General features: G+C 46.2%; 1 protein-coding gene across 1 annotated transcript; it reads left to right on the top strand.

The window, feature by feature from the left end:
• The first annotated feature begins 737 nt into the window (after window positions 1-737).
• LOC138259700 (zinc finger BED domain-containing protein 5-like) lies at window positions 738-19451 on the top strand. The gene is made up of 3 exons (XM_069207592.1): window positions 738-1075; window positions 1193-2159; window positions 19341-19451. The coding sequence occupies exons 1-3, from the start codon at window positions 738-740 to the stop codon at window positions 19449-19451; spliced, it is 1416 nt and encodes a 471-aa protein (XP_069063693.1).
• Window positions 19452-27959: the final 8508 nt, after the last annotated feature.

The following is a 27959-nucleotide window of genomic DNA, read 5'->3' as shown; positions in this document are numbered from 1 at the left end:
GCCGCCCGCCAAAGTCCCGCCGTCAGATTACCGTTCCGCGGTCGAAAGACCGCGGCGGTAATTCTGACTTTCCCGCTGGGCTGGCGGGCGGTCGCCTTCAGACCGCCCGCCAGCCCAGCGGGAAAGAGGCTTCCACGATGAAGCCGGCTCGGAATCGAGCCGGCGGAGTGGAAGCTGTGCAACGGGTGCAGTTGCACCCGTCGCGTATTTCACTGTCTGCGCAGCAGACAGTGAAATACTTGTAGGGGCCCTCTTACGGGGGCCCCTGCAATGCCCATGCCAGTGGCATGGGCACTGCAGGGGCCCCCAGGGGCCCCGCGACCCCCCCTACCGCCATCCGGATCCCAGCGGTCCGACCGCCGGGATCTGGATGGCGGTAGGGGGGGTCGGAATCCCCGCGGCGGTGCAGCAAGCTGCGCCGCCGCGGAGGATTCAATGGGGCGGCGGTACACTGGCGGGACCCCGCCAGTGGTGCCGGTCCGACCGCGGCTTTACCGCCGCGGTCGGAATCCCCATTGGAGCACCGCCGGCCTGTCGGCGGTGCTCCCGCGGTCCTCCGCCCTGGCGGTCAAAGACCGCCAGGGTCAGAATGACCACCAAAGTGATTTAAGTAAAAAGAAAACGAAGTGTCGCAAATACGATGTTGAATATTTATCAATGGGTTTCACGTGTTCAGGTTCAGAACATGAACAACAACCACAATGCGTGCTATGTTATGAAATTTGTCAAATGAGGCCATGAAACCTTCTAAATTACGAAGGCACTTGGAAACAAAGCATAGAGAACATGCTACCAAATGCACAGAATTCTTCAAAAATAAAGAGCAAGAGCTCGGACAAAGTAGAAAAATAATTAAGAAAACTGCAATAGGATCATTTAAGGAAAATGCTCTTAAAGCTTCATATGAAGTGTCGATGCTCATAGCAAAAGCTGGAAAACCTCATACCATCGCTGAAGAACTAATAGTACCTGCTGCTAAAGCCATGGTGAGTGCAATGGTTGGAGAGAAAGCAGCAAAAGATTTAGATTTGGTGCCATTATCTAACAACACTGTAAAAAGGCGAATTGACAAAATGTCAGACAACATAAAATAACAGTTGATTGAAAGGATTTGTAAAAGTCAGTATTATAGCCTACAAGTAGATGAAAGTACAGACATAGCAAATAAATCTCATCTCCTGTGTTACGTTAGATACAAGTTTGAAAGGAACATTATTGAAGATTTACTGTTCTGCCGCTACTTGATACATGCCACTGCTGAAGAGGTCTTCAGCACTTTCAATGAATTTCTGACATCAAATGGAATTCAGTGGTCCAAATGCATAGGAATCAGCACAGATGGGGCTCGTGCCATGTCTGGGAGACTAACTGGACTTGTTGCACGAATAAGGGAAATTAACTCTTCAGTTGTATGGCATCATTGTTGCATTCATAGAGAATCATTAGCCACTAAGAAGATGCCAGAGGAATTAAAAAAGGTCTTGAATGAGTCAGTCAAAATTGTAAATTTGATCAAAGCTAGGTCACTAAATTCAAGGCTTTTTGAGCAGCTTTGTCAGTCCATGGATAGTGATCATCGTCAGCTTTTGCTGCATATAGAAGTCCGATGGCTGTTACGTGGTAGAGTTTTGTCTCGGGTTTTTGAATTGAGAGATGAAATCAGAGTATTCTTCACTGAACTGGAATCTCCATTTGCACTTGATGAGCGCTTACATGACTATACTTGGTTAGCCATGCTGGCGTATGTGGCAGACATCTTCACTCACTTAAATGTACTTAATTTGAGTATGCAAGGAGTTGGCATCACAATTTTTAATGTCGAAGACAAGATTGAGGCAATGATAAAAAAGTTAGACTTGTGGGCTCGTCGCTTATCACAAAGAAATTTTGATTCTTTTCGAAACCTGACGACGTTCTTGGAATCTGCTGATGATGAATTAGCAAAAGAAGTCTTGGATTTTTTTATCCAGCATCTTCAAGATATGCGGTGTAGTTTTCGTCAGTACTTTCCACTTCCAGATGAAAGCAAAAACTGGATTAAAGATCCTTTCAGTTTAGATATTGACAATTTAATGGGGCTGACATCAGCTGAAGAAAATGGTTTGATTGAAATCTCCACAGATAGTGCACTTAAGCTTCAATTTAAAGAAAATTATCTGGTGAATTTTTGGCTGTATGTACGAAAAGATTATCCTGAATTAACCCACAAAGCACTGAAGGTTTTACTACCTTTCCCCACCACATATTTATGCGAAAAAGCTTTCTCAGATCTTATGTACTTAAAAAATAAATACAGAAATCGCTTGGAAAATGTAGAATCTGATCTGAGGATTCAACTTTCCGAAATAAAACCAAACATTGAAAAGTTAGTCACCGAGATGCAGCACCACCTTCCCATTAAAAGTTTTTGAATTTTGCATATTTTTCAATATAAAATAATAAAAGCTTTAGTAATTTGAGTATTTATTTGGTGTGTACCTAGTTTGTGTATCTTTTGCGTATTACTGTTTTAATGTTTGAAATTTAAATCGTACAAATTGGTTGGGGGTCCCCGGCTTCCAGTACTGATTCACTGGGGGTCCTCGGGAGTCAAAAGGTTGGGAACCAATGATATTTATAGCTAGGGTCCGGCCTATTGGTTCTAAAACCCCCCGAGGAGTTGATGAAACATTGGTGACACCCATTGGTATCTACTGGCCACAATAACCACCCGCCAGGACGTGTCAGTGAAACATTAAATGTACCATTCTGGTCCCATTCATCGAGCTGATCTTCAGTTTCATTTATATATTTTTGCCATTTATAAACATTTCCAGGGGCAGGTATACTGGGCGTATTCAATTCTTTGATCTTTGCTAAGCCTAGACAACTTGTTTGTTGTACTGTTTCATTTAAGAAAGTCATTTGTACAGGTATCAGGCATGCCCTGAATAAAGCTTCCTCCCCCCTTATTTGCCAATGTCTAGTTCCCCACACACTTTTTAAGTCAATCGACTTCAGCCAATATTCTTAGCCTTCTATAGTCAAAAGGGAAACAAAGGATTCCGAATATATAAAGTTTGAATTCGTCAATAATATGTGTATGTTTTTAGTAGGTGGTAATTTGAAATAATACCACTCAGAATTTTTAACATCATGCCCAGAAAAGTATGTAAATTCTTCAGAATACTTTTTGGAACTCCCTTGTGGTGGAGTCAGACAATGTTCCCATTGTGTATAATTAAAAACAGTTTTGGGGCTGCTTGCTCTGTGTATGAAATGGTGCCCATAATAATTATAGCAAAACATATCACCAAAATTTTCTTTAGATTGATAAACATCTTCGTTCTCAAATACAGTATAATGCTGCAATTCGGTCATCATAGAATCAACTGTTTTCACATCCTAATCATCAGAAACAATGCCTGGTATTATTATATAAGTCATGGAAATTTTGAACACATCTGGTATTTGTTTAACCTCCGTGGGACCGTATATATCAAATGTTACTTTATCCCAAACAATCCCATCAAGAATTGGTATCGCGGAAATGTTCACAAAAGACAAGTCTCTTCGGACCTTGTGCGATGAAAAATGTGGTTTTAGGACCTCACCCACCAATTCAACTGTTGATTTTTCAGGAAGAAAATGACCATGTATTAACAAAAAGAAAGTGATGACAAAACTAATCCAAAGTAGGGAAGCTAGTACAGTCAAGGAAAGCCACAGATAGTTCCATGGAAAAATGAAGTATGTTATTTTAAGCCAGTTCATTAGTTTACGTGTTCTTGACAGTTCAGGTGTTGAAGAGGTGAATGAGTCTGAGACGCCATCATTGATGTCAGCAAAATATCTGGAAGCAGTTTGTGCAAAAACCAGAGCTGTGTTAGTTGGTGGAGTTGGTGTTTCTCGTGGTGGCACAGAATAAATAGCACCATCCGCTTGTGTTGAAGTTGCATCGAATCGATCAACCATTTCTGTATTATTTGATGTTAGTGGAACCAATGCAAGATCATTTTCCACCCTCCCCAAGCTCGGAGAGGTGTCGGTGTTACTGCTTACAACGTGTAGCGGGACTTCTTGACCAGTAGCTAGAGGGTTTCGGTAACTACTGGTTTTTCTTCTTGGTCTGCTGTGCAGAATCGGCCACATGGTGTAGTCTGACATTGTCGATAGAGACGAAACAATTTTCTTTGGCACCTGCCAACAGAGGTAGAATTACAGTTCTGGTACCGTGTAACCCCAAGACTGGGACTGGTGCTCAGTAAGAAGGACCAAATTCCTTTTTCACAGCGACCTTTTCACATACTTGATCCCCCAACTCTAGGAATCCAGCTGGTAGATGTTACAGGTACATCCTTAATTCCTACAGAGGCAGTACTGGCAGAAGAATTGTCATCACAGAACTGTTGTAATTCCTGTAAGACAGTGAAACGTTCATTTATGTCAAAAGGTGTATCTGGCGCCTCCATGCCAGGACCATCAAGATCTGGAACATACATTCGAGTTCCAAACAGGCACTCATATGAAGTACGAACCCCCAGGGACCTTCTAGGCAGATCGTTAAGTGCTCTCTGAACTCCATACAGGTGATTAAGCCAACTACGACCCATACCTAAAACTTTGGTTGTTAAGGATTGCTTTAAATCGCGGTTTAATCACTCCACAACACTATTTCCCTCGGGATGAAATGGAGACGAGTACTGGAGTTGGACCCCCAACGAAGCCATGGTGTCCCTGAACACCCTTGAGACAAAAGCAGGGCCCTAGTCCGAGTGGAAAGTTGCAACTGCATATGTACCGATAAAGACTCTCAAATCTTTAATAACTGTCGGAGTGTCAGCCGAGCGTTGTGGCCACACACATAGAAATCTGGAGCAAGAGTCAACAGCGACGAAAATATACTTGCATGCACTGTCCGGTGTTAGGGGACCGCAATGGTCCAAGTATACACACTGTAAAGGTTTATTTGAAATCAAGAGTACTGAATCTGAAATCTGCGGTGGGCGTTTGGCAGTAGAAACTTTAATTTGTTGGCAGATGTCACAACAAAGGACATACTGCTTGGTCTCTTTGTAAAGGCCTGGCCACCAATAGCGGGCTTGTAAGATTGAAATTGTAGCCGCCACACCAGCATGGGCAGATGCTACCCCTTCATGCGTTGCTTAAATCAATTGTGGTCTCACATCTCTGTTGGGAATATCTGGCACCCCTACGCCTGTTATCTTAACTTCAGTGTTCAGGGAACCTCACATTCGGTAGGAATATTTGTTAGGAAATGCTTTTGGATAGGGCGTACCATCAGCCGTATGTGTCTGTGTCCGGTTTTGAACTCAAACAAGTTACTGCAGCAACAGGAGCCACAGCCACTGCTGACTTTGCGGCTTCATCAGCCAGTGTATTCCCAGCAACGTGTATTCCAACGCATTGGTGTCCAAGTGTGTGTACAACATGGACATTTGGTAGCGTTTCTTTCAGATCTGCTACTTTTCCCTACAGAAGTCTGTGTTTAATGGTGTTGCCTTTAGAATCTCTGAACCCATTCTAGCGACAGTAATGCAGGTATTCATTGAAGGACTGGACACACTAATATGAATCACAAACAATCAGCGTTGTCTGTGCAGGATCTGTGTGTTCCAGTGCCATCAGCAGAGCTTTCAGCTCTGCCAATTGTGCTGTGCAATCCCCTGGGGTTTGCGTGAATGTATGCAGAGGACAAAATTTATTGTCCTCCATATGGCCGCTTACGACTGTGCAAGCAGCGGAATATTGGTGTTTTGTGCCAATTGCAGGTTGTCCAGAGCCATCAGTATACATGACTCTATGATATTGTTCGATAGGCAATGTATTTGCTGGAAATGGGTATTCTAGTTCGTACTGCAAAAATTCTTGAGTTTGTAATTTTAGGTCAAAAATGTAGTCTACATCAGGCTGTCAAAGACGTGGCCCATTGTGTCCAACGTGGATGTAATGCTTTTGCGTTTGGAACACTGGCTTTTGTGACAGCCTCTAGGGCTGGGATTGGGGAAACAAAAATTATAATTTTGCCCTGGGCTAGAGGTCTTTCTTTAATGACACCAATCTGTACAGCAGTGAGAATTTTCTCAGTGGGAGCAAAGCGTTGTTCTGCTGCAGAGTACAAGTGTGATTTGTATGCAATCGGGACTGTCTAACCTTCATTAAATGTCACATAGGTGAAACCGATGGCATCAGCAATTACTCTGATGACCAAGTGCGTTTTGTTGTCCCTTGTATGTAGATGTTGTGCTGCAAGCATGTCTGTCTGCAGATCTCTGAGAATACGTGTATGTTCAATAGTCCAAAATTTACTTGAAAAATCAGGACGTTTCAAGTCATGTAAAGGTTTTTGCTTGGAGCGTAATCTGGAATGGAAGTTCTGCCAAAAGTTAGGAAACCCAATAGAGAATGGAGTTTTTTTATCGTGTTTGGAGGTTGTAGTTATGCGCATCATTTTTCGAAGAATTGTGGCACTATATTCTGGCAGAAGAAACCAATGGAAATGTCCAGTGTTGTTTTGTATTTTTTACGGACTATATTGTTCATCAATGCTGTGCTATGTGAGTTTTGTTTAGCATATGTGCGTGTATGACTGTTTAAGTGTCTGTAGTCTAAGACTATTCTATATGAATGGTCTGGTTTAGCTACTGGGAATAAAGGATTATTCATTGGGGAAACACAGGGTTCCATTACGCCCTGGCACTCTAGTTGTGTGAGTATTACCCTTACAGGTGCTTTAGCATCATGTTTTATTGGGTACTGAGGTTGTGGTTGGGGTTGATTTTTAATAGGAATTACATGGTAGGGGGATTCTTTATCCCATCCTACATGATTGCGATATAACGCAGGTGCCTGTGCCAAAGCCCAATCAATGGCATAGGATTCAGCGAGTTCCTCCTGAACAAGGGGCGAAAAAGAATGTTTATTAACAGCTTCTCCGTATGGGCAGGTACGGACAAATTCAGGTGGCCAGTCTTGTTCGGACAATAAAACATCATATTTGTTTACTACACGATCCCAAAAGATTGCATCTATTATGCGTTCAATGTCTCCTTCTAACTGTAGCGTTACTTTATAAACCCTATCAGGCGTGGAGACATGCATGTCCGTGGTTTCTACTTGTAGAAAGTCATCAGTTGCTTTCACCTCCAGATGCTCTAGAAGACTCCGGCGAACTATTGTGACCTCTGCCGCGTTGTCTAGCAGTGCTAGTGCCAACTTCCTGTTCTTCAAGAGGACCCTCTTCTTGAGTGGCATGTCGAACTGCGACTGCTGCCACTTTTTTCTTTTTGAATTGGGGTTTTTGTTGGGCAGGTTTCTCTTCCTTTTTAACAGAAACCTCCAATGAGCATTGTGATTCCTGTCTCAGTTTCAAGTACTCTGTTGTAAAGAAATGGCTCCCTGTTGCAGTTACCCCCCACTTTTTGCCTGATACTGATGCTGACTTGACTGAGAAGAGTGCTGGGACCCTGCTAACCAGGCCCCAGCACCAGTGTTCCTTCACCTAAAATGTACCATTGTATCCACAATTGGCACACCCTGGCATTCAGATAAGTCCCTTGTAACTGGTACTTCTAGTATCAAGGGCCCTGATGCCAAGGAAGGTCTGTAAGGGCTGCAGCATGTCTTATGCCACCCTAGAGACCCCTCACTCAGCACAGACATACTGCTTACAAGCCTGTGTGTGCTAGTGAGAACAAAATGAGTAAGTCGACATGGCACTCCCCTCAGGGTGCCATGCCAGCCTCTCACTGCCTATGCAGTATAGGTAAGACACCCCTCTAGCAGGCCTTACAGCCCTAAGGCAGGGTGCACTATACCATAGGTGAGGGTACCAGTGCATGAGCATGGTACCCCTACAGTGTCTAAACAAAACCTTAGACATTGTAAGTGCAGGGTAGCCATAAGAGTATATGGTCTGGGAGTCTGTCAAACACGAACTCCACAGCACCATAATGGCTACACTGAAAACTGGGAAGTTTGGTATCAAACTTCTCAGCACAATAAATGCACACTGATGCCAGTGTACATTTTATTGTAAAATACACCACAGAGGGCACCTTAGAGGTGCCCCCTGAAACTTAACCGACTGTCTGTGTAGGCTGACTAGTTCCAGCAGCCTGCCACACCAGAGACATGTTGCTGGCCCCATGGGGAGAGTGCCTTTGTCACTCTGAGGCCAGTAACAAAGCCTGCACTGGGTGGAGATGCTAACACCTCCCCCAGGCAGGAGCTGTGACACCTGGCGGTGAGCCTCAAAGGCTCACCCCTTTGTCACAGCCCAGCAGGGCACTCCTGCTTAGTGGAGTTGCCCGCCCCCTCCGGCCACGGCCCCCACTTTTGGCGGCGAGGCTGGAGGGAACAAAGAAAGCAACAAGGAGGAGTCACTGGCCAGTCAGGACAGCCCCTAAGGTGTCCTGAGCTGAAGTGACTCTAACTTTTAGAAATCCTCCATCTTGCAGATGGAGGATTCCCCCAATAGGGTTAGGATTGTGACCCCCTCCCCTTGGGAGGAGGCACAAAGAGGGTGTACCCACCCTCAGGGCTAGTAGCCATTGGCTACTAACCCCCAGACCTAAACACGCCCTTAAATTTAGTATTTAAGGGCTACCCTGAACCCTAGAAAATCAGATTCCTGCAACTACAAGAAGAAGGACTGCCTAGCTGAAAAACCCCTGCAGAGGAAGACCAGAAGACGACAACTGCCTTGGCTCCAGAAACTCACCGGCCTGTCTCCTGCCTTCCAAAGATCCTGCGCCAGCGACGCCTTCCGAAGGGACCAGCGACCTCGACATCCTCTGAGGACTGCCCCTGCTTCGAAAAGACAAGAAACTCCCGAGGACAGCGGACCTGCTCCAAGAAGAGCTGCAACTTTGTTTCCAACAGCTTTAAAGATCCCTGCAAGCTCCCCGCAAGAAGCGTGAGACTTGCAACACTGCACCCGGCGACCCCGACTCGGCTGGTGGCGATCCAACACCTCAGGAGGGACCCCAGGACTACTCTGATACTGTGAGTACCAAAACCTGTCCCCCCTGAGCCCCCCCAGCGCCGCCTGCAGAGGGAATCCCGAGGCTTCCCCTGACCGCGACTCTTTGAATCCAAAGTCCCGACACCTGGGAGAGACCCTGCACCCGCAGCCCCCAGGACCTGAAGGACCGGACTTTCACTGGAGAAGTGACCCCCAGGAGTCCCTCTCCCTTGCCCAAGTGGAGGTTTCCCCGAGGAACCCCCCCCTTGCCTGCCTGCAGCGCTGAAGAGATCCCGAGATCTCTCATAGACTAACATTGCGAACCCGACGCTTGTTTCTACACTGCACCCGGCCGCCCCCGCGCCGCTGAGGGTGAAATTTCTGTGTGGACTTGTGTCCCCCCCGGTGCCCTACAAAACCCCCCTGGTCTGCCCTCCGAAGACGCGGGTACTTACCTGCAAGCAGACCGGAACCGGGGCACCCCCTTCTCTCCATTCTAGCCTATGTGTTTTGGGCACCCCTTTGAACTCTGCACCTGACCGGCCCTGAGCTGCTGGTGTGGTGACTTTGGGGTTGCTCTGAACCCCCAACGGTGGGCTACCTTGGACCACGAACTGAACCCTGTAAGTGTCTTACTTACCTGGTAAAACTAACAAAAACTTACCTCCCCCAGGAACTGTGAAAATTGCACTGTGTCCACTTTTAAAACAGCTATTTGTCAATAACTCGAAAAGTATACATGCAATTTTTATGATTTAAAGTTCCTAAAGTACTTACCTGCAATACCTTTCAAATGAGATATTACATGTAGAATTTGAACCTGTGGTTCTTAAAATAAACTAAGAAAAGATATTCTTCTATACAAAACCTATTGGCTGGATTTGTCTCTGAGTGTGTGTACCTCATTTATTGTCTATGTGTATGTACAACAAATGCTTAACACTACTCCTTGGATAAGCCTACTGCTCGACCACACTACCACAAAATAGAGCATTAGTATTATCTATTTTTACCACTATTTTACCTCTAAGGGGAACCCTTGGACTCTGTGCATGCTATTCCTTACTTTGAAATAGCACATACAGAGCCAACTTCCTACATTGGTGGATCAGCGGTGGGGTACAAGACTTTGCATTTGCTGGACTACTCAGCCAATACCTGATCACACGACAAATTCCAAAATTGTCATTAGAAATTGATTTTTGCAATTTGAAAAGTTTTCTAAATTCTTAAAAGACCTGCTAGGGCCTTGTGTTAGATCCTGTTTAGCATTTCTTTTAGAGTTTAAAAGTTTGTAAAAGTTTGAATTAGATTCTAGAACCAGTTGTAGATTCTTAAAAAGTATTCCAACTTTTAGAAGCAAAATGTCTAGCACAGATGTGACTGTGGTGGAACTCGACACCACACCTTACCTCCATCTTAAGATGAGGGAGCTAAGGTCACTCTGTAAAATAAAGAAAATAACAATGGGCCCCAAACCTACCAAAATACAGCTCCAGGAGCTTTTGGCAGAGTTTGAAAAGGCCAACCCCTCTGAGGGTGGCAACTCAGAGGAAGAGGATAGTGACTTGGAGGAAAATTCCCCCCTACCAGTCCTATCTAGGGAGAACAGGGTCCCTCAAACCCTGACTCCAAAAATAATAGTCAGAGATGCTGGTTCCCTCACAGGAGAGACCAACACCTCTGAAATCACTGAGGATAACTCCAGTGAAGATGACCCCCTGTTAGCCAGGATGGTCAAAAGATTGGCTTTGGAAAAGCAGCTCCTAGCCATAGAAAGGGAAAGAAAAGAGATGGGCCTAGGTCCCATCGATGGTGGCAGCAACTTAAATAGGGTCAGAGATTCTCCTGACATCCTAAAAATCCCCAAAGGGATTGTAACAAAATATGAAGATGGTGATGACATCACCAAATGGTTCACAGCTTTTGAGAGGGCTTGTGTAACCAGAAAAGTAAACAGATCTCACTGGGGTGCTCTCCTTTGGGAAATGTTCACTGGAAAGTGTAGGGATAGACTCCTCACACTCTCTGGAAAAGATGCAGAATCTTATGACCTCATGAAGGGTACCCTGATTGAGGGCTTTGGATTCTCCACTGAGGAGTATAGAATTAGATTCAGGGGGGCTCAAAAATCCTCGAGCCAGACCTGGGTTGATTTTGTAGACTACTCAGTAAAAACACTAGATGGTTGGTTAACTGGAAATGAAGTGTGTGACTATGTTGGGCTTTATAATTTGTTTATGAAAGAACACATTTTAAGTAACTGCTTCAATGAAAAGTTGCATCAGTATCTGGTAGACCTAGGTCCAATTTCTCCCCAAGAATTGGGAAAGAAGGCAGACCACTGGGTCAAGACTAGGGTAACCAAAACTTCCACTGGGGGTGACCAAAAGAAAGGGGTTACAAAAACTCCCCAGGAGAAAGTGGGTGACACTAGAAACAAAGAAAAAGAGTCCTCTGTAGGCCCCCAAAAACCAGAACAGGTGGGTGGGCCCCAAGACACAACCCAAAACAAAGGTGGGTACCAGGGTAAGAACTGGGATGCCACTAAGGCATGGTGCCACAACTGTAAACAGTCTGGGCACCACACCAAGGACACTTCTTGTCCCAAAAACAAACCCCAGAACAAAATTCCAGGGGTAACCAGTGTAGCCATGGGAGATGACTCCTCAGATGAGGAGGTCTTCATAGCCTTCAACTGGAAACAGGGCCCAACAGGTGAGTTGGAGATTCCAGAGGGAAGTAGACACTTCCACCACCTACTGGTGAATGGAATCCCCACCACTGCCCTGAGAGACACTTGTGCCAGTCACACTATTGTGCATGACAGGCTGGTGCTCTCAAACCAGTACATCCCAGGTGAGACTGCCAGGGTAAGAGTTAGCCTAGACCGGGTCACTAAGAGGCCTGTGGCTTTAGTACCCATAGAAGTGGGTGGCACTCTTAGCTGGAGAAGGGTAGTAGTCAGTACAGACCTCCCCCTTGATTGTCTCCTTGGAAATGACTACCCAGAGGTTAGTCAGAGCCCAAGAGAGGAACTGGTCCAGGGCCAGTCCTCTCCCAAGGATTCTGGAAGTCCTGCCTCTGCAGTAAATGCAAGCAGGCCCCAGAAGAAGAAGAAAAGAAAACAGAGTAGGAAGGGTGGACAACCTTTAGCCAAGGTTACAGCAAGCCAAGGAGATTCTGCTCCAGTAGGGGAGAACTCCAAAAATGGCCCTGATAAAGTCCAACCTGACCCACAAGAAGTCCTGGCTAGTCAGGCAACTGTTAAACCTGAGTGGGTGGCTCCTCAGCTAACAGAAGAAAGAGTGGAAGAAGGGTGTTTACTACAAGATGTGGTAACCCCCCACTCTAATACAGCAGACAGGCAACCTGAACCCAAAGAGGCCTGTAACTTAGCCCCTTCCCTTTTAGGTGAAGAGCTAAAGGTGTGGTTCTGGGCACTGACAGCTGTCAGTGGCCTCTGCTGGGTGTTAGCCTTTATGGCTGCACTATCCTTAGCATGGTGGTCTGACCCCATGCCAAATAGCAAGTTAGGCCCCCTGACCCTATTGGTCATGGTGGGGTTACTCCAGCTCTGGGTAACCTCTCTGGGTAAGCTAGGGGTAACCCTGGCCAAGATAAGGTTAGCAGAGGTGGATACCTCTAAGACCAAAATAGAAAGAATGGGTGGAGACATTGAAGAGGCAGACAAGAGGCAATTCAGACTAGGTCCTATCACTGTGGAAGTAGGTCAGTTCCCCAAAGGGAATGACCTGAACAGAAGGATGTAAGGCAGAGTAGGCCCTGCAACTAACCAGCCTATTTCTCCTACTCTTCCTCGTCTGACAGACTAGGAAGACTCTCCCAGCTTGGGCTGAGTCTCCTGGCCTGTGGGCTGGGGGGGGCTTGTGTAAAGAAATGGCTCCCTGTTGCAGTTACCCCCCCACTTTTTGCCTGATACTGATGCTGACTTGACTGAGAAGAGTGCTGGGACCCTGCTAACCAGGCCCCAGCACCAGTGTTCCTTCACCTAAAATGTACCATTGTATCCACAATTGGCACACCCTGGCATTCAGATAAGTCCCTTGTAACTGGTACTTCTAGTACCAAGGGCCCTGATGCCAAGGAAGGTCTGTAAGGGCTGCAGCATGTCTTATGCCACCCTAGAGACCCCTCACTCAGCACAGACACACTGCTTACAAGCCTGTGTGTGCTAATGAGAACAAAATGAGTAAGTCGACATGGCACTCCCCTCAGGGTGCCATGCCAGCCTCTCACTGCCTATGCAGTATAGGTAAGACACCCCTCTAGCAGGCCTTACAGCCCTAAGGCAGGGTGCACTATACCATAGGTGAGGGTACCAGTGCATGAGCATGGTACCCCTACAGTGTCTAAACAAAACCTTAGACATTGTAAGTGCAGGGTAGCCATAAGAGTATATGGTCTGGGAGTCTGTCAAACACGAACTCCACAGCACCATAATGGCTACACTGAAAACTGGGAAGTTTGGTATCAAACTTCTCAGCACAATAAATGCACACTGATGCCAGTGTACATTTTATTGTAAAATACACCACAGAGGGCACCTTAGAGGTGCCCCCTGAAACTTAACCGACTGTCTGTGTAGGCTGACTAGTTCCAGCAGCCTGCCACACCAGAGACATGTTGCTGGCCCCATGGGGAGAGTGCCTTTGTCACTCTGAGGCCAGTAACAAAGCCTGCACTGGGTGGAGATGCTAACACCTCCCCCAGGCAGGAGCTGTGACACCTGGCGGTGAGCCTCAAAGGCTCACCCCTTTGTCACAGCCCAGCAGGGCACTCCAGCTTAGTGGAGTTGCCCGCCCCCTCCGGCCACGGCCCCCACTTTTGGCGGCAAGGCTGGAGGGAACAAAGAAAGCAACAAGGAGGAGTCACTGGCCAGTCAGGACAGCCCCTAAGGTGTCCTGAGCTGAAGTGACTCTAACTTTTAGAAATCCTCCATCTTGCAGATGGAGGATTCCCCCAATAGGGTTAGGATTGTGACCCCCTCCCCTTGGGAGGAGGCACAAAGAGGGTGTACCCACCCTCAGGGCTAGTAGCCATTGGCTACTAACCCCCCAGACCTAAACACGCCCTTAAATTTAGTATTTAAGGGCTACCCTGAACCCTAGAAAATCAGATTCCTGCAACTACAAGAAGAAGGACTGCCTAGCTGAAAAACCCCTGCAGAGGAAGACCAGAAGACGACAACTGCCTTGGCTCCAGAAACTCACCGGCCTGCGCCAGCGACGCCTTCCGAAGGGACCAGCGACCTCGACATCCTCTGAGGACTGCCCCTGCTTCGAAAAGACAAGAAACTCCCGAGGACAGCGGACCTGCTCCAAGAAGAGCTGCAACTTTGTTTCCAACAGCTTTAAAGATCCCTGCAAGCTCCCCGCAAGAAGCGTGAGACTTGCAACACTGCACCCGGCGACCCCGACTCGGCTGGTGGCGATCCAACACCTCAGGAGGGACCCCAGGACTACTCTGATACTGTGAGTACCAAAACCTGTCCCCCCTGAGCCCCCCCAGCGCAGCCTGCAGAGGGAATCCCGAGGCTTCCCCTGACCGCGACTCTTTGAATCCAAAGTCCCGACACCTGGGAGAGACCCTGCACCCGCAGCCCCCAGGACCTGAAGGACCGGACTTTCACTGGAGAAGTGACCCCCAGGAGTCCCTCTCCCTTGCCCAAGTGGAGGTTTCCCCGAGGAACCCCCCCCTTGCCTGCCTGCAGCGCTGAAGAGATCCCGAGATCTCTCATAGACTAACATTGCGAACCCGACGCTTGTTTCTACACTGCACCCGGCCGCCCCCGCGCCGCTGAGGGTGAAATTTCTGTGTGGACTTGTGTCCCCCCCGGTGCCCTACAAACCCCCCCTGGTCTGCCCTCCGAAGACGCGGGTACTTACCTGCAAGCAGACCGGAACCGGGGCACCCCCTTCTCTCCATTCTAGCCTATGTGTTTTGGGCACCCCTTTGAACTCTGCACCTGACCGGCCCTGAGCTGCTGGTGTGGTGACTTTGGGGTTGCTCTGAACCCCCAACGGTGGGCTACCTTGGACCACGAACTGAACCCTGTAAGTGTCTTACTTACCTGGTAAAACTAACAAAAACTTACCTCCCCCAGGAACTGTGAAAATTGCACTAAGTGTCCACTTTTAAAACAGCTATTTGTCAATAACTCGAAAAGTATACATGCAATTTTTATGATTTAAAGTTCCTAAAGTACTTACCTGCAATACCTTTCAAATGAGATATTACATGTAGAATTTGAACCTGTGGTTCTTAAAATAAACTAAGAAAAGATATTCTTCTATACAAAACCTATTGGCTGGATTTGTCTCTGAGTGTGTGTACCTCATTTATTGTCTATGTGTATGTACAACAAATGCTTAACACTACTCCTTGGATAAGCCTACTGCTCGACCACACTACCACAAAATAGAGCATTAGTATTATCTATTTTTACCACTATTTTACCTCTAAGGGGAACCCTTGGACTCTGTGCATGCTATTCCTTACTTTGAAATAGCACATACAGAGCCAACTTCCTACATGTTCTTCGCTCTTATCGGCCACCTCTCTCATTTTGTTTTACCATTGAGTCCTGAAATGAGCGAGATTGGCGTGTATCAGGCATTTTTATATTATCTCTATTTCTGAGATTATATCTATTTTGTGGGGTCTCCGTTCGTGGAGATTCTCCTCTTTCTTTTATAGGTGTCTGTTGTTTTTTATCCCAGCGTTTCTAATTACCCTCAGGAGCTTGCTTGGAAAAATCTTTATTAGATTTGCCCTGAAATTGTGGTTTAGTTGGTCTGGCCCGTAGACTATCTCGACCAATGCTAGAACAGGTCTCTGTGATAACCTTTGGCAGCTCGCATTCCTGATCCTGTTGTGGAACATCACGGAGCCGCATGCGCACTGCTAATGCAACTGCTTCCCCTTTAAGATTACTTAAAATAATTGAGGATACTGCGGCAAAATTGCCCATTAGTTGCATTCCCAAATCCAGGGCCAGGGCAGCCCCGTATTCATCTTGAATTTGCTTCAACACTTCCGGCAAATTGGCAAGTGTTGGTGTACTGTGTGCGGTTGTATAGAGCGCTGCAAATAACGTGCCCCAGGTATTACAGTTATCCACTGTAGGGACCATCCCAAATGACAATCTCATCATTAGAATTCCATGTTTATCCTGAGGTCCCGTATGGGGAAATACTGCTTCCAGCGCATTTTTTTTTTTGTGCTAACCAAAACTGAGTTTCCTCTCGTTTGGCGGGTACCTTAGCCATGATCATGTATAGTCGCAGGGTTTATACCTGGCATGACTGCAATTGGTTGTGCTGGAGCAGCATGTGCTGGGTTTATACTTAATGTTTGCATCACAAACTGTACTAATCATCTATATGTCGCTGTTAGTTCAGTATATAAGTGACGAACCTCAGCTACTGCTAAAGTCGCTACTGCAGGGTGTGGTGTATAGGTGGTCAATAAAGGCCGGGTAGGATCATCATTACTTGGAGGACCTAACCTTACTGGTTTTATTGTGTGGGGTAGGGCACCATCAAGCCAATTATTATGTTCTTGATAAGATAATGGTATTTCTAAATATGCAAATGCCCTGTATTGTCCAGGTACGTTTGCAAGTGTATAATGATGAATTGTGTTTGCTGGAAACGTGACCCATGAATAAAAAAGTTCTGTTCTATAAGCTGGATGGGCATCCACCACGAATGTGACTGGACACCCCTGGGCCGTTAGGACATTTTCAAATAAATGTGCAGTCAGAGGTTGTCTCATATTGACTGCTATTGCTACCTGCTGCGGATTCACCATACTAGATAGAAGATATGTTCAGAGAAGGCACACCAAATAGGGTTTTTCCTTTTAAAGTTCAAGCTTGAACAACCTCCAGCACCAGATAGGATAACCTACGTAGCGGGGGCAGAAATCCTCAGTACCACGGACGTCTCTGTATACAGTACTGCGGTATCATTGTATATAACGAGACAGAGATACTCCGGAGGACCCAAAAGTTAGAGCCTGACCAAATGTTGGCGGCGCCATGTCACGTGGGCTCTCACTATTCTAATGAGACTACTGGATTTTGAGTGGCAGAATTGCCCGCGGTGTGGGAGACTGAGTCTGACCCACTACAGGTGACACCTGTTGCTCCAATCTGGGTTTTGTTCCAGTCAACTAGCAGTGCCTCATCCCTTCCCAAGGGCAGGGATGACTGGACAGCCAAGCGCATGACATATTGGTTTCTCAGGGAAGCCATGGTCACTCAGGTCTCATCAGTTTCTCTCAGTTACGTTAGTCTCATATATAAAATGACAAACAGAGGCAGTATATGTTTCAATAATGATTTTAAGAAAATGCCTGCTTCTTAGATTGCAAAGCATGAGCTGTAATAACCAGGACTACAAAGCATGACACTATGACGAGGAGAGTGAAGCACAAAAATAACGCTATCATATTGTCACTACGGTCAGTAGACTAACTCCTACCTAGGCTATAATAGAGCACAGCGTAATTCTGCCCTTCAGGTTCCCCTGGTAAGACATCATCCCCCATATCTGAGCAAAGGCCTGTGGTCTGCGTTAGCATCTGTAGCGAAGCATTCGGCAATCAGCATACAGCCATGGTTCTCTGGCTGGAATCTCCCTCTAACGTGCAAGGGACAAGAAGGTGTTTTTATAACAACACAGCTGATGTTCTGAGAAAAAGTCCCTATTTAAGGATGTGTGTTTTCTACAAATGTCGGAGACTAAACTTATACCAAGTTCACCTGCAATGTACCGTGCTGTAGCCTTGGAAGAAGCACACAGTGAGCAAGAATGTCTTGTTTGAGAACAGAGTGCTGGCCCAGGCAAAAACAGTTAGATAAACAAAAAATAAAACAAGACCGTAAAATTGGCTATTGTAACAATAATAAAATGAAGCCGAATAAAATATATCTAGGTTAGAGTGCACAGTGGCTTGGCCTAGTGTGTTAAAATAACGTGCATGGAGCTATAGCTAAAATGGCTACACAACAAGGGGAGTCAGGGTTCGATGGGCACCCCTTCCTCATTGGGAGGCCATCCCCAGCTGGGCCTCTGCTGTCTTCCTGTGTCCAGCGTCTCAGGCCCTCCCACCGTCTCCGATAGTGGGTGCGCCGCCTGTCGTAGACCCCCAGGGTCCACACGTCCTTGGCAATGGCATGCCATATACCCTTCCTTTGATGGGCGCTGACCTGCAGAGGAAATACACACAGGAAAATAGTATCAGTCAGGTAGTCCTGGCTGTGACACTTGTGGCCCCCAATACCCCTTCACATCACCATTTACACACACATGGCCCAACACACAACCTGTACGCCACCAAGGGGACATCCACCCACCCCCCTTACACGAGGTCTTCACACACCACTCCCTGCATTCATGCCACATGCATCGTGCCCACAGTGTACTCACCTGTTGGTCTGGAGGCCCATAGAGCAGTCCGTACTGGGGTAGGACCCCATCCACCAGTCTCTCCAACTCCACCGAGGTGAAGGCAGAGGCCCTTTCCCCAGTCACACGGGCCATGGTAGGTTCCAGACACAGATCACAGCAGCACATGCAGTGTAGGTCCTCTCCTGTTGAAGGTCAGGTAGCAAGTGAGGAATCAGATAGAAAATGGCAGTCACGTCCGCAGCGGTGTATACCGTTACCGCCGGCGTACATCACCATTTGGCCACTATAACCCATAGGGCCCTATGTTAACCAATGAGGAGTTGCACGGTGGTTCCCGGCCGCCTCCTGCAACAGCGCACAACGTCAGCGGAATTACCTCACTTCCACCTGTCCCTCCACACAGGATAGGCGGACGCCATTTCAGGGGGCAGGCCCTGGATAATTACTGCGTCACTGTTTAAATTTGGACATACAGGACAATTCTCACTGATCCATTACAATTTGACAGCATGCATTGTACTGTTGTGGCCCCATTATTCATCATTATTTGTGACCAGCTCCTCACTCTTTTGTCCCTTAGATTGCTACCGCTGCAGATGAATAGGAGAAGGAGACATACCCCCGTGTACAGATCCCTGGTGGACTTGGCAACAATGGAGGACAGGCACATCATCCTCACCTATAGACTTGACAGAGCCACAATCATAGAGCCGTGTGCCCAATCGGAGCCTGACCTGATATCTGATATCCGTCACCCCTTTGGGATCCCCCCTCTTGTGCAAGTTCTATCAGTGCTCAATTTCCTGGCAACTGGTTCTTTCCAAGTGACAGTGGGCTTGTCAGCAGGAATGTCAGAGCCAATGTTCTCAATAACGCTGATCAGAGTGTTGTCTGCCCTGATTAAACACATGTGCAGCTACATTGTATTTCTCTAGGTGGAGGATTTTTCCACAGTGAAGATTGACTTCTATGCAATGGGGCACATCCCAAACATAACTGGTGCGATTGATGGAACACATATTGCATTTATCCCCCCGTCAAAATGAACAGGTGTTCAGAAATCGTAAGAGTTTCCACTCAATGAATGTACAGATGGTGTGCTTGGCATACCAGTACATCTCCCATGTCAATACTAAGTATCCTGGGTCTGTGCATGATGCCTTTATCCTGAGGAATAGCAGCATCCTAAATGTGATGGGCCAACTACATAAGCACAGGGTGTGGCTAATAGGTGAGACCTGGTCCCCACCCAGTATATGTTGGTGTATGGGTATGGTGTGGGCCATATGGGGTAGTGGGTGGCTAACTGTTGTCCCTCAACATTTGCAGGTGACTCTGGTTACCCCAACCTATCATGGCTACTGACCCCTGTGAGGAATGCCAGGATAAGGGCAGAAGAACGTTACAATGAGGCAAATGGGCGAACCAGAAGGATCATAGTTTCTGAGCCTCCATCTAACAGGTGGATCCCTGTGCCCCTCACCCAAGAAGGTCTGGCAGATAATAGTGGCATGCTGCATGCTGCATGTTGTACAACCTTGCCCTGAGACACCAAGTACCTTTTCTGCAGGAGGAGGAGGCTGGAGATGCCCGTGTGGCAGCAGTGGACCCTGTGGACAGTGAGGATGAGGACAACAGCAGTGATACAGCAATATTTCCAATGACACACAGGTAAGACACTGTTACTTCACATTTCATTTTCATTATTTTGAAATACTTTGGCACTAGCATGCTGTTATTTCCCACTTCTATGCCCACTTACTGTACCCTTTTGGCAAGTCATTTTACAGATGTTGGTGCCTCACTATAGCTCCTGGTGTGATCACTTCAGGCAACTACAGGTCTTTCTTATGAGCTCATTTACTGTACAGTTGAATTGCAATGTTTGTACCTGGTTAAACGTGTACATACTTGAAAAATGTGACATACTCCATACTTGTATTTTTTCCAAGGGTGTTTATTGAAGTGCTAAGAAAAAGAGGGGCGAGTGCAATGGGATGGGGTGATGATGGAGGAAAGTCCAGTGTATTGTTCAGTCTATTTGTAGCACAGATGCATTGTCCAAGGGGGCATAGGAAGGGGAGCAATGGCAGTTCAAGGTGGGCAGGGTGACAGAGTGGGACACAAGGGTGACAATCAGGAGAGTCTAATTTCCTGGCGGGGGTCTTGGCAATAGTCTCTGGCTTCTGCCTGGATCGCAGGGAACGTTTGCGGGGTGGTTCTCCTTTTGCAGGGGGAGGAGTGCTGGTGGCATGTGAGTCCTGTGGCAGGGCCTCCTGTCCACTAGCCGCAGCCGAGGTGGAAGGCAGTTCAGATGTCTGGCTAGTAGCAGGGGCCCGCTGTTGTGAGACTGCCTCCCTCATAATGTTGGCCATGTCTGCCACCACCCCTGCTATGGAGACCAGGGTGGTGTTGATGGCCTGCAAGTCCTCCCTGATCCCCTGGTAATGTCCCTCCTGGAGCCGCCTGCTCTCCTGCATATTATCCAGGATATGGCCCATCGTGTCCTGGGAATGTTGGTATGCTCCCAAGATCTCTGCAAGTGCCTCCTGGAGAGTTGGTTGCCTAGGCCTGTCCTCCCCCTGGCGCACAGCAGTCCTCCCAGTTTCCCTGTTGTCCTGTGCCTCTGTTCCCTGAACTGTGTGCCCACTGCCACTGACCCCAGGTCCCTGGCTGTCTTGGGTATGAGGTGTGCCTTGGGGTCCATGTAGAGGTAGACACACTGCTGATTGACGTGTCCTGGGGACAATGGTATGGGTACGCTGGGTGGGTGCTGTGGTGGTGTTTCCAGGAGGGGGTGTGTGACTGGGCTTGGGTAACCGACTGTCCGGATGTCTCTGATGGGCCAAGTTGCTCATCCAGATCCAGGCGACCAGAGTTGCTGTCAACACTGTAGGCCTCCTCAGTTGGGGGACTGGATATTGCTGGCACCTCCTGTCCGGTGACATTGGCTGGGATACCTGTAGGGATGTAAATGCTGTGTTATTGTTTCTGTGTGTGACATATTGTGCATCGGTGGGTTGTCCTCTTTGGTTGTATTTGCCCTGGCAGCTTTAACTTGTGTAAGTTGGAATGTGGTGGGCTAGCTGATTCTCCCTAGTGTGCATGCTTTGGTGATAGGTGTCCATGCAGGCTGTGAGTGATGTCCATGCATTGGTAGAGCATGCAGGGCTTCGCAATGGAATGAGTGAGATATGATGATGGGTGTGTGGGAGGTGGTGGAGTGATGGGAGTGGGGGTGGGGGTATGTGATGGCATGCAGGTGGGGGGTGATAGTAGTAGAGAGTTGACTTACCAGAATCCAGTCCTCCTTCGGCCAGGTCCTCAGGATGCATGATTGCCAAAACTTGCTCCTCCCATGCTGTTAGTTGTGGGGAAGGAGATGGGGGTCCACCACCAGTCCTCTGTACAGCGAGTTGGTGCCATGGAACGTACCGTCCACCGTAGGTCTTTCCACCTCTTTCTGATGTCATCCCTTGTTCTTGGGTGCTGCCCCACAGCATTGCCCCTGTCCACGATCCTCCGCCATAACTCCATCTTCCTAGCTATCGATATCTGCTGCACCTGTGCTACAAATAGCTGAGGCTCTACCTTGATGATTTCCTCCACCATGACCCTTAGCTCCTCATCTGAGAATCGGAGGTGTCTTTGGGGTGCCATGGGTGTTGTGTGAGGTGTGTAGGTGAGAGTTTGTAGGGTAATGTGCTGGGGCGAGTAATGTGGGGTGCGTGAGTGGTGTATAGGTGTGAGTAGTGTATGGCTCTGGTTGTGTTTGTGGTCTTGCTGTCTCTCTCTGGCGGCTATTGTTTGAAATGGTAAAGGGTTGTGGGTAATGTGGGTGTGTGTTTTATAGTGGTGTGACTGGGTGTGTGTGGTTATGGGTGTCAGGTGTGTGTTGTTTGAATTGTCCATTGTGTTGTTATTTTGTTTGTGTGTGTGTGTATTTTGAGCGCAGCGGTATGTAGCGCCAATGGTTTATCGCCACTGAATGTCCGCTGTGGTGATTCGTGGGTCATAATGTGGTGGGGGTTGTTCTGTTGGTGTAACGGTGTGGGTTTGGATACCGCCAGTTTATCACTGACCTTTGGTGTGGCAGAATTGTGTATGTGGCTGAATAGTGACGAATTGGTGTGTGTGTCATAACATGGTGAGCGGATATCTGCCGCTGCGGCGGTATGTTGGCAACAGTCAGCATGGCGGTAAGTGGGATTTACCGCCAATGTCATAATGATGGCCTAAATGTTTTATTAACAAACTGACTAATATTAACTCTGACTTAAAAGTTTGGAAGAACCTGTAGTATGGGAAAAGGTTGGCACAGGTTTTGCTTCTGTGGGAAATTGGCTGGGAAACCTCGGGAAAGGTATAATTATGAAAGTAATGCAGATAATATTGAATAATGTGACTTGCATAGTTGGAATATGGGGAATTCATAAATTGTATAATGTGATTAAAATGCAGAAGTTGAAAAATGATCAGAGGAGGAAAGAAATTAAATTAGAAAGATACTTTGATGAAAATTGGAAAAAGAAAAGAAATGTGAAAGGTTATAATGAAACAACATTTTAGGTTAACAAAATTATGTTGTATGATGTAAGGTGTGATGACACATTTAGTCATCAGAGGAGGGATTGTGAAAGCTGAATTAATTACTAATAAATTTGCATTGATTAATAGCTAAGAATTTACATGAATTAATAACATAGAGAAAATTGTGTGTCTTAGAGAATGTGCCCACTTGAGTGGCCACCATGGCTTGTACGACAATTAGTAATGAATACACACTTATAATTAATGTACACATGTGGAATAAATGTATTAGTGGATCATGTTAACGTATTAGTATTATGTATTTGCTTAAATATAATAAGGTATTGATTAATTATGAGGTTTGGGCCAAGTCGACAAAGCCATATGCTAAGTTCCATGGCATAAAATAAATGTTCGTAAATGTTTTGTGAAAGCAGAGAGTTAATATTGTTTATTGTTCTCACGGAGCTGACCAATCGATTTTTAGATATCTTAAACTTTTCTCATGCAAACTACTTGCTGAAACGTCTACACTAGAAGTTGATACTTTGTAGACTTGAAGCGTGAAAAGATGCTGTTCCCAGCCCATCATCGACATGTGAAAGACTGTCTGGTTATATTTAAGATTCAGAATTTTGTGTTTATTGGTCCTACTGTGAACATACGATATTCTGACCAATGAGGGCGTGAGAAGATACTTTATGGAGTTTTAACTGAGCCTGACCGCACTTAGAAGATCTAGCCCATTTTTCCTTGTCTTTTGTTCAGTCAGTTCAGTCTAGTCTTGTTCTAGTCCTTTTAAAGGAGCTGAGCAGTTCCTGGTGTCTTTCCTAACTTAAACTTAGTTGTTAGTGCTTTTGATGCTGTTTCCTTAGTTTAATGTTTTCTGAGCAGGTTCATCTAACTTAGAGCCCACTGTGGCTGAGCCAATCCCTTTCACTGCCCATTGCTGACGGTGACCAGACGGATGCCAAACTGACGAAGAAATTGCAGCTTGCTGATCCTCTGAGGAGAGGTATAACGAGATGTTAATGATTCTGTTGTAGATTTTGCTCTTCCTTTTTAGGTACCAACTGCTATTTTGATGGAACTCTAGTTAAATGTTTCCCAAATTACTTTTTGACTAAATTGCTTTTGCATGAAGCCCAAACATGCTATTCTAATTGGAGGGTTAGTTAGCATGCCCAAGATATTGAAAAATGTTATTAACAAAGGATTGATTTTGTCCACCTGTTGAATCTAGATGTATGCTACCTCTGTTGTTCAGTTATTGATGTTAATTTGTACTGTAACTCTTGATTGGCTAATAATAAACGTTTTAGTTAAACTGAGGTTCTTCCGCTGCTTTGGTCAGCCTGCGTTGATTCTATATGCTTATCATTTGGTTTTGAGAATAATTTACCTGATATTAGCATTGTTAATAAAGGGAAATAAACTTTCTAATTTGACTAAAAGGCGTGGTTATTCATGGCCTCATGGGTCATGGTGCCTGAAAATTACGGACTCAAAGCTTTTGATAATTGATTATTTGAACATGTCATGTGGTTGCTGGTTAGTTTATGTGTAAAGATTGTGAACATGGTGGAATCACTCTAAGCGAAGTCAAAAGGTCCATCTAACCTCTAATGCGTCCCCTTTTAAATAAAGTACCAGAGATCAAATAAGGCCAGACGCGCTTGCACATGCAAATTGTGGTTGCAAACCTGTTGAAAGAAACAGCTTCAAAGATTCTTCTCACAGTAAAAAAGGAAACACAGTGTGACAAATAAGAGTCTCTTTTTATATATGTATTACTATACTATAAAGTACTGTTAGAGTTTATGCAAATTATATGCACCATAAACAATATATATTATAAAAATGTTATGTAAACACCCCACCAACCTAAAAATATAACAAGGCAATTAATAGAGACACATTCCAGTAACGATTAGTATATTCAGTGCCATGTTTGTCACCCATTCAATGTCTGGTTTGTAAGGTACTGTTCCCTTCATCTGCCCCAAGGGCAGCCCCACAGAACAGACACCACACAATGTCTTGCAGAATGCATATGTCTGGGGATCCTTCTTCTAGGATTCACCCAGTCTTGTATGCTTCTCTTTTGTTTTTACTGCAAACACTTCAACCAATAACAACGTGAAAAATAAACACTAAATTACCCCTAAGTCCAACCCATCCTATGTCTGACCCACCAATCAAGTCCCATCAACCCCTTTAAAGTGCACAAAACTCAAACTCCTTCCTCTTTCTTTACTGCTTAGCTATAGATAAGTGCCATTCTCTACTACTTGATATGCTAATATTGTCTGATATGTGCTCTAGCTTGCAGCGGCGCGCTTAAATGTGCTCAGCTACATCATCTTTTGCAGGTTTTACTTAGCCTGAGACAATGTTCTTCATCGCGGCACACTTCGTGTCCCCAGGTGCCCTTTCAATCAATGTGCCTTTAATTTCTTGAACGTGCAGTGAAGGCACGCATTTTGCATTAGTTATCACCTCAGGTGTGAGCGCATGTCTTATCTGTTTTTTCATTTTACTAGCATGAAGCGGGGATACTGACAGTGGCGGAGAGAGAGGGAGCAGACTTCTTTGTCACTCTAAGCTTTCTCATATGCACAGCCTCCCTGATCATCAAATTGGCTGTGTTCACACTTTCTACCACCAGGACAATCTGTTCAATGTCTTTGAGCAATCATCCTATTATATGCCCGGTTTCCCCTTATGCCCGACGGGGCTGCAATAATAGTTCAGAGCCTGCTCTAAGAGGTGTGTAGGTGCCTCCCTCCACAATTAGTCTGCCGGTTAGAGCAATATATATTTTGCTTTTTTGCACCTGGGGCTAACCCTCCCCCACAGCCTTGCCCTTTACCACTTTGTCTCTGCTGGCGAGGTTTCTGCTTGTGACAACATGGGCCAATATCCAGAGGATGATCAGTATGGGGAGTATGTTGAAGGGCCTTATGACCAGCAAATGGAAGAGTGCCTAGTGGAAGCCTTAGACTTCCATGTACAGGAGTCGCTCAATAAGGCGTTGATGAGTGCTCTTCATCGTTTTGCTCAGCCCATTTTCAACTTTGGTAGAAGAAAATTTGGCACAGGCTTGGGGTCCCCCACCCCAGTAGAGGTTAATATTTCAGAGCCTAGTACATCTCACAGAGACCCATTTGAGAAAACTATCAAGTTTGTCTTTCTTGATCATGGTTATGGATATTCGACAAACCAAGAATCTTCCACCTCGGGTCAAGACCTTCAACATACAACAGACGATTCAACTCCCTCTGACTCGGATGAAGAGCGCTTATTGAATCCGCAAGCTAGTGGGAAATGAAAACGGGTCACGAAATACAGGAGTGGCTTCCTACTTCCTTCAGAATAAGGACTTGCACTTCAATCCCAATGAAATTATTAATCCTAGATCATCAGGTGGGTCCCTTGCCAAGAGGTAGCTGAATATGTCCTGGTGCAACTGAAAAAAGGGTTTTAAAAGGTGGTACGCAATACTTTGCGATCTGGATGTCATAGATCTTCGCTTCCCGGGAGGGTAGCAGACACAACAGAACTAGATCCTAACATGGCTACTTTCTTAAAAAAATATGCCAAAGATCCAAAAAAGGGAATCAACAGGGCATGGAGTAGGTGCCAGGATAAGCGGTTAGATTTATCAGAATTTAGCAGTGCTGGCAAAAGAATCCTATGCTGCAGTGGACCCTGATCTTCTCTTGGAATGGTCTCAACGAGCTAAATGCTTGCTTGGTAATGCCAATTGCGCTATTTCTACAGAACGGTGTATGTAACATGTTAGAAATGGAGTCTCTAGTTGGCAGAGGTATTCACCTTTGTCCAAATAGGGACCACAATTCCTAGTCAGGGTAGGTCACACACAATCCACATTTTTCTGTGCCCATCCTCTGGGAGCTTAGCACTGAGCAGTCAGGCTTCACTTAGAAGGCAATGTGTAAAGTATTTGTGCAATAAGTCATACAGAAACACAGTGAAAAAAAACACAGTTTTAGAAAATTATATGATATTTATCTGGTTACATTATGGTCAAAACGATAAAGATTCAATAAGCACAAGTTGAGATATCACTTTTGAAAGATTAAAGATGGTCTTAAATCTCAGAAATCAACAGTTGTCTCTTATTTTCACATAAGTACCTGGTTTGCATAAAAAATAACCCGCACGGAAACAGGAGTGGAGGAGATACTTGCTAAAATAGGCAATGCGTCAGATTTTCCTGCGCGGCACAGACGATGCATTGCTTCTTTCCACGCTGCAAGTAGCTTTGCATCAATTTTCGGCACACAGTCTTGGTGCCTCACTGTGATGTGGGGATCTTTTTAACACCCAGGGACGATGTGTGGAAATCCTGGGCGTGCAACATGAAGTCACAGGTGTTGCGTCAATCCAGTGTGGTGATGCGGCAATTCTTCACTCAGGAAGTCCGGCTGCATCATACTGGATCGGCTGTGTGTGAAATTTCCGGTTGCAAGGCAGGCTCTGCATTGAATCTTCACTCCGGAAGTCGGGCTACGTCTTCCCGTTTCGGCTGTGCAGTGATTTTCACATCGAAAGGCAGGCTGTGCATTGTTTCTGGCAAGCTGTGCATCGCTTTTCGGCACACAAGGAGTTCCTTGAAGAGATTAAGTCTTTTTTGCCCCTGAGACTTGAGAAAACAGGAGGCAAGCTCAATCCAAGCCCTTGGAGAGCACTTCTCAGCAAAGTCAGAGGGCAGCAAGGAAGCAGGGCGACAGCAGGGCAACAGTCCTTCTCAGCAAAGCAGTCCAGATGAGTCCTTTGGGCAGCCAGGCAGTTCCTCTTGACAGGTTGCAGGTTCAGGCCCAGAAGTGTCTAATTTAGTGGGGTCAGAGACCCAGTTTATATACCCCAAAATGCATGTGAAGTGGGGGAGACTTCAAAGTGTGGTTTTGAAGTGCACAAGGTCACCTTTCAGTACAGGTCTGTCTGCCAGGGTCCCAGTAGGGGGTTTGGCAGTCCATTGTGTGAGGGCAAGTCACTAG

The sequence above is a fragment of the Pleurodeles waltl genome, chromosome 9 (assembly GCF_031143425.1).
Source record: "Pleurodeles waltl isolate 20211129_DDA chromosome 9, aPleWal1.hap1.20221129, whole genome shotgun sequence".
Lineage (NCBI taxonomy): Eukaryota > Metazoa > Chordata > Amphibia > Caudata > Salamandridae > Pleurodeles > Pleurodeles waltl.
This window is presented reverse-complemented; position numbering and strand designations above follow the sequence as displayed.

Coding starts and splice junctions, on each gene's coding strand:
- LOC138259700 (XM_069207592.1), top strand. CDS start 738: ATGAAACCTTCTAAATTACGAAGGCACTTGGAAACAAAGCATAGAGAA. Junction 1,076..1,192: donor AAAAGGCGAATTGACAAAAT/GTCAGACAACAT, acceptor GTGTTACGTTAG/ATACAAGTTTGAAAGGAACA. Junction 2,160..19,340: donor AATTTAAAGAAAATTATCTG/GTGAATTTTTGG, acceptor GTATTTCTCTAG/GTGGAGGATTTTTCCACAGT.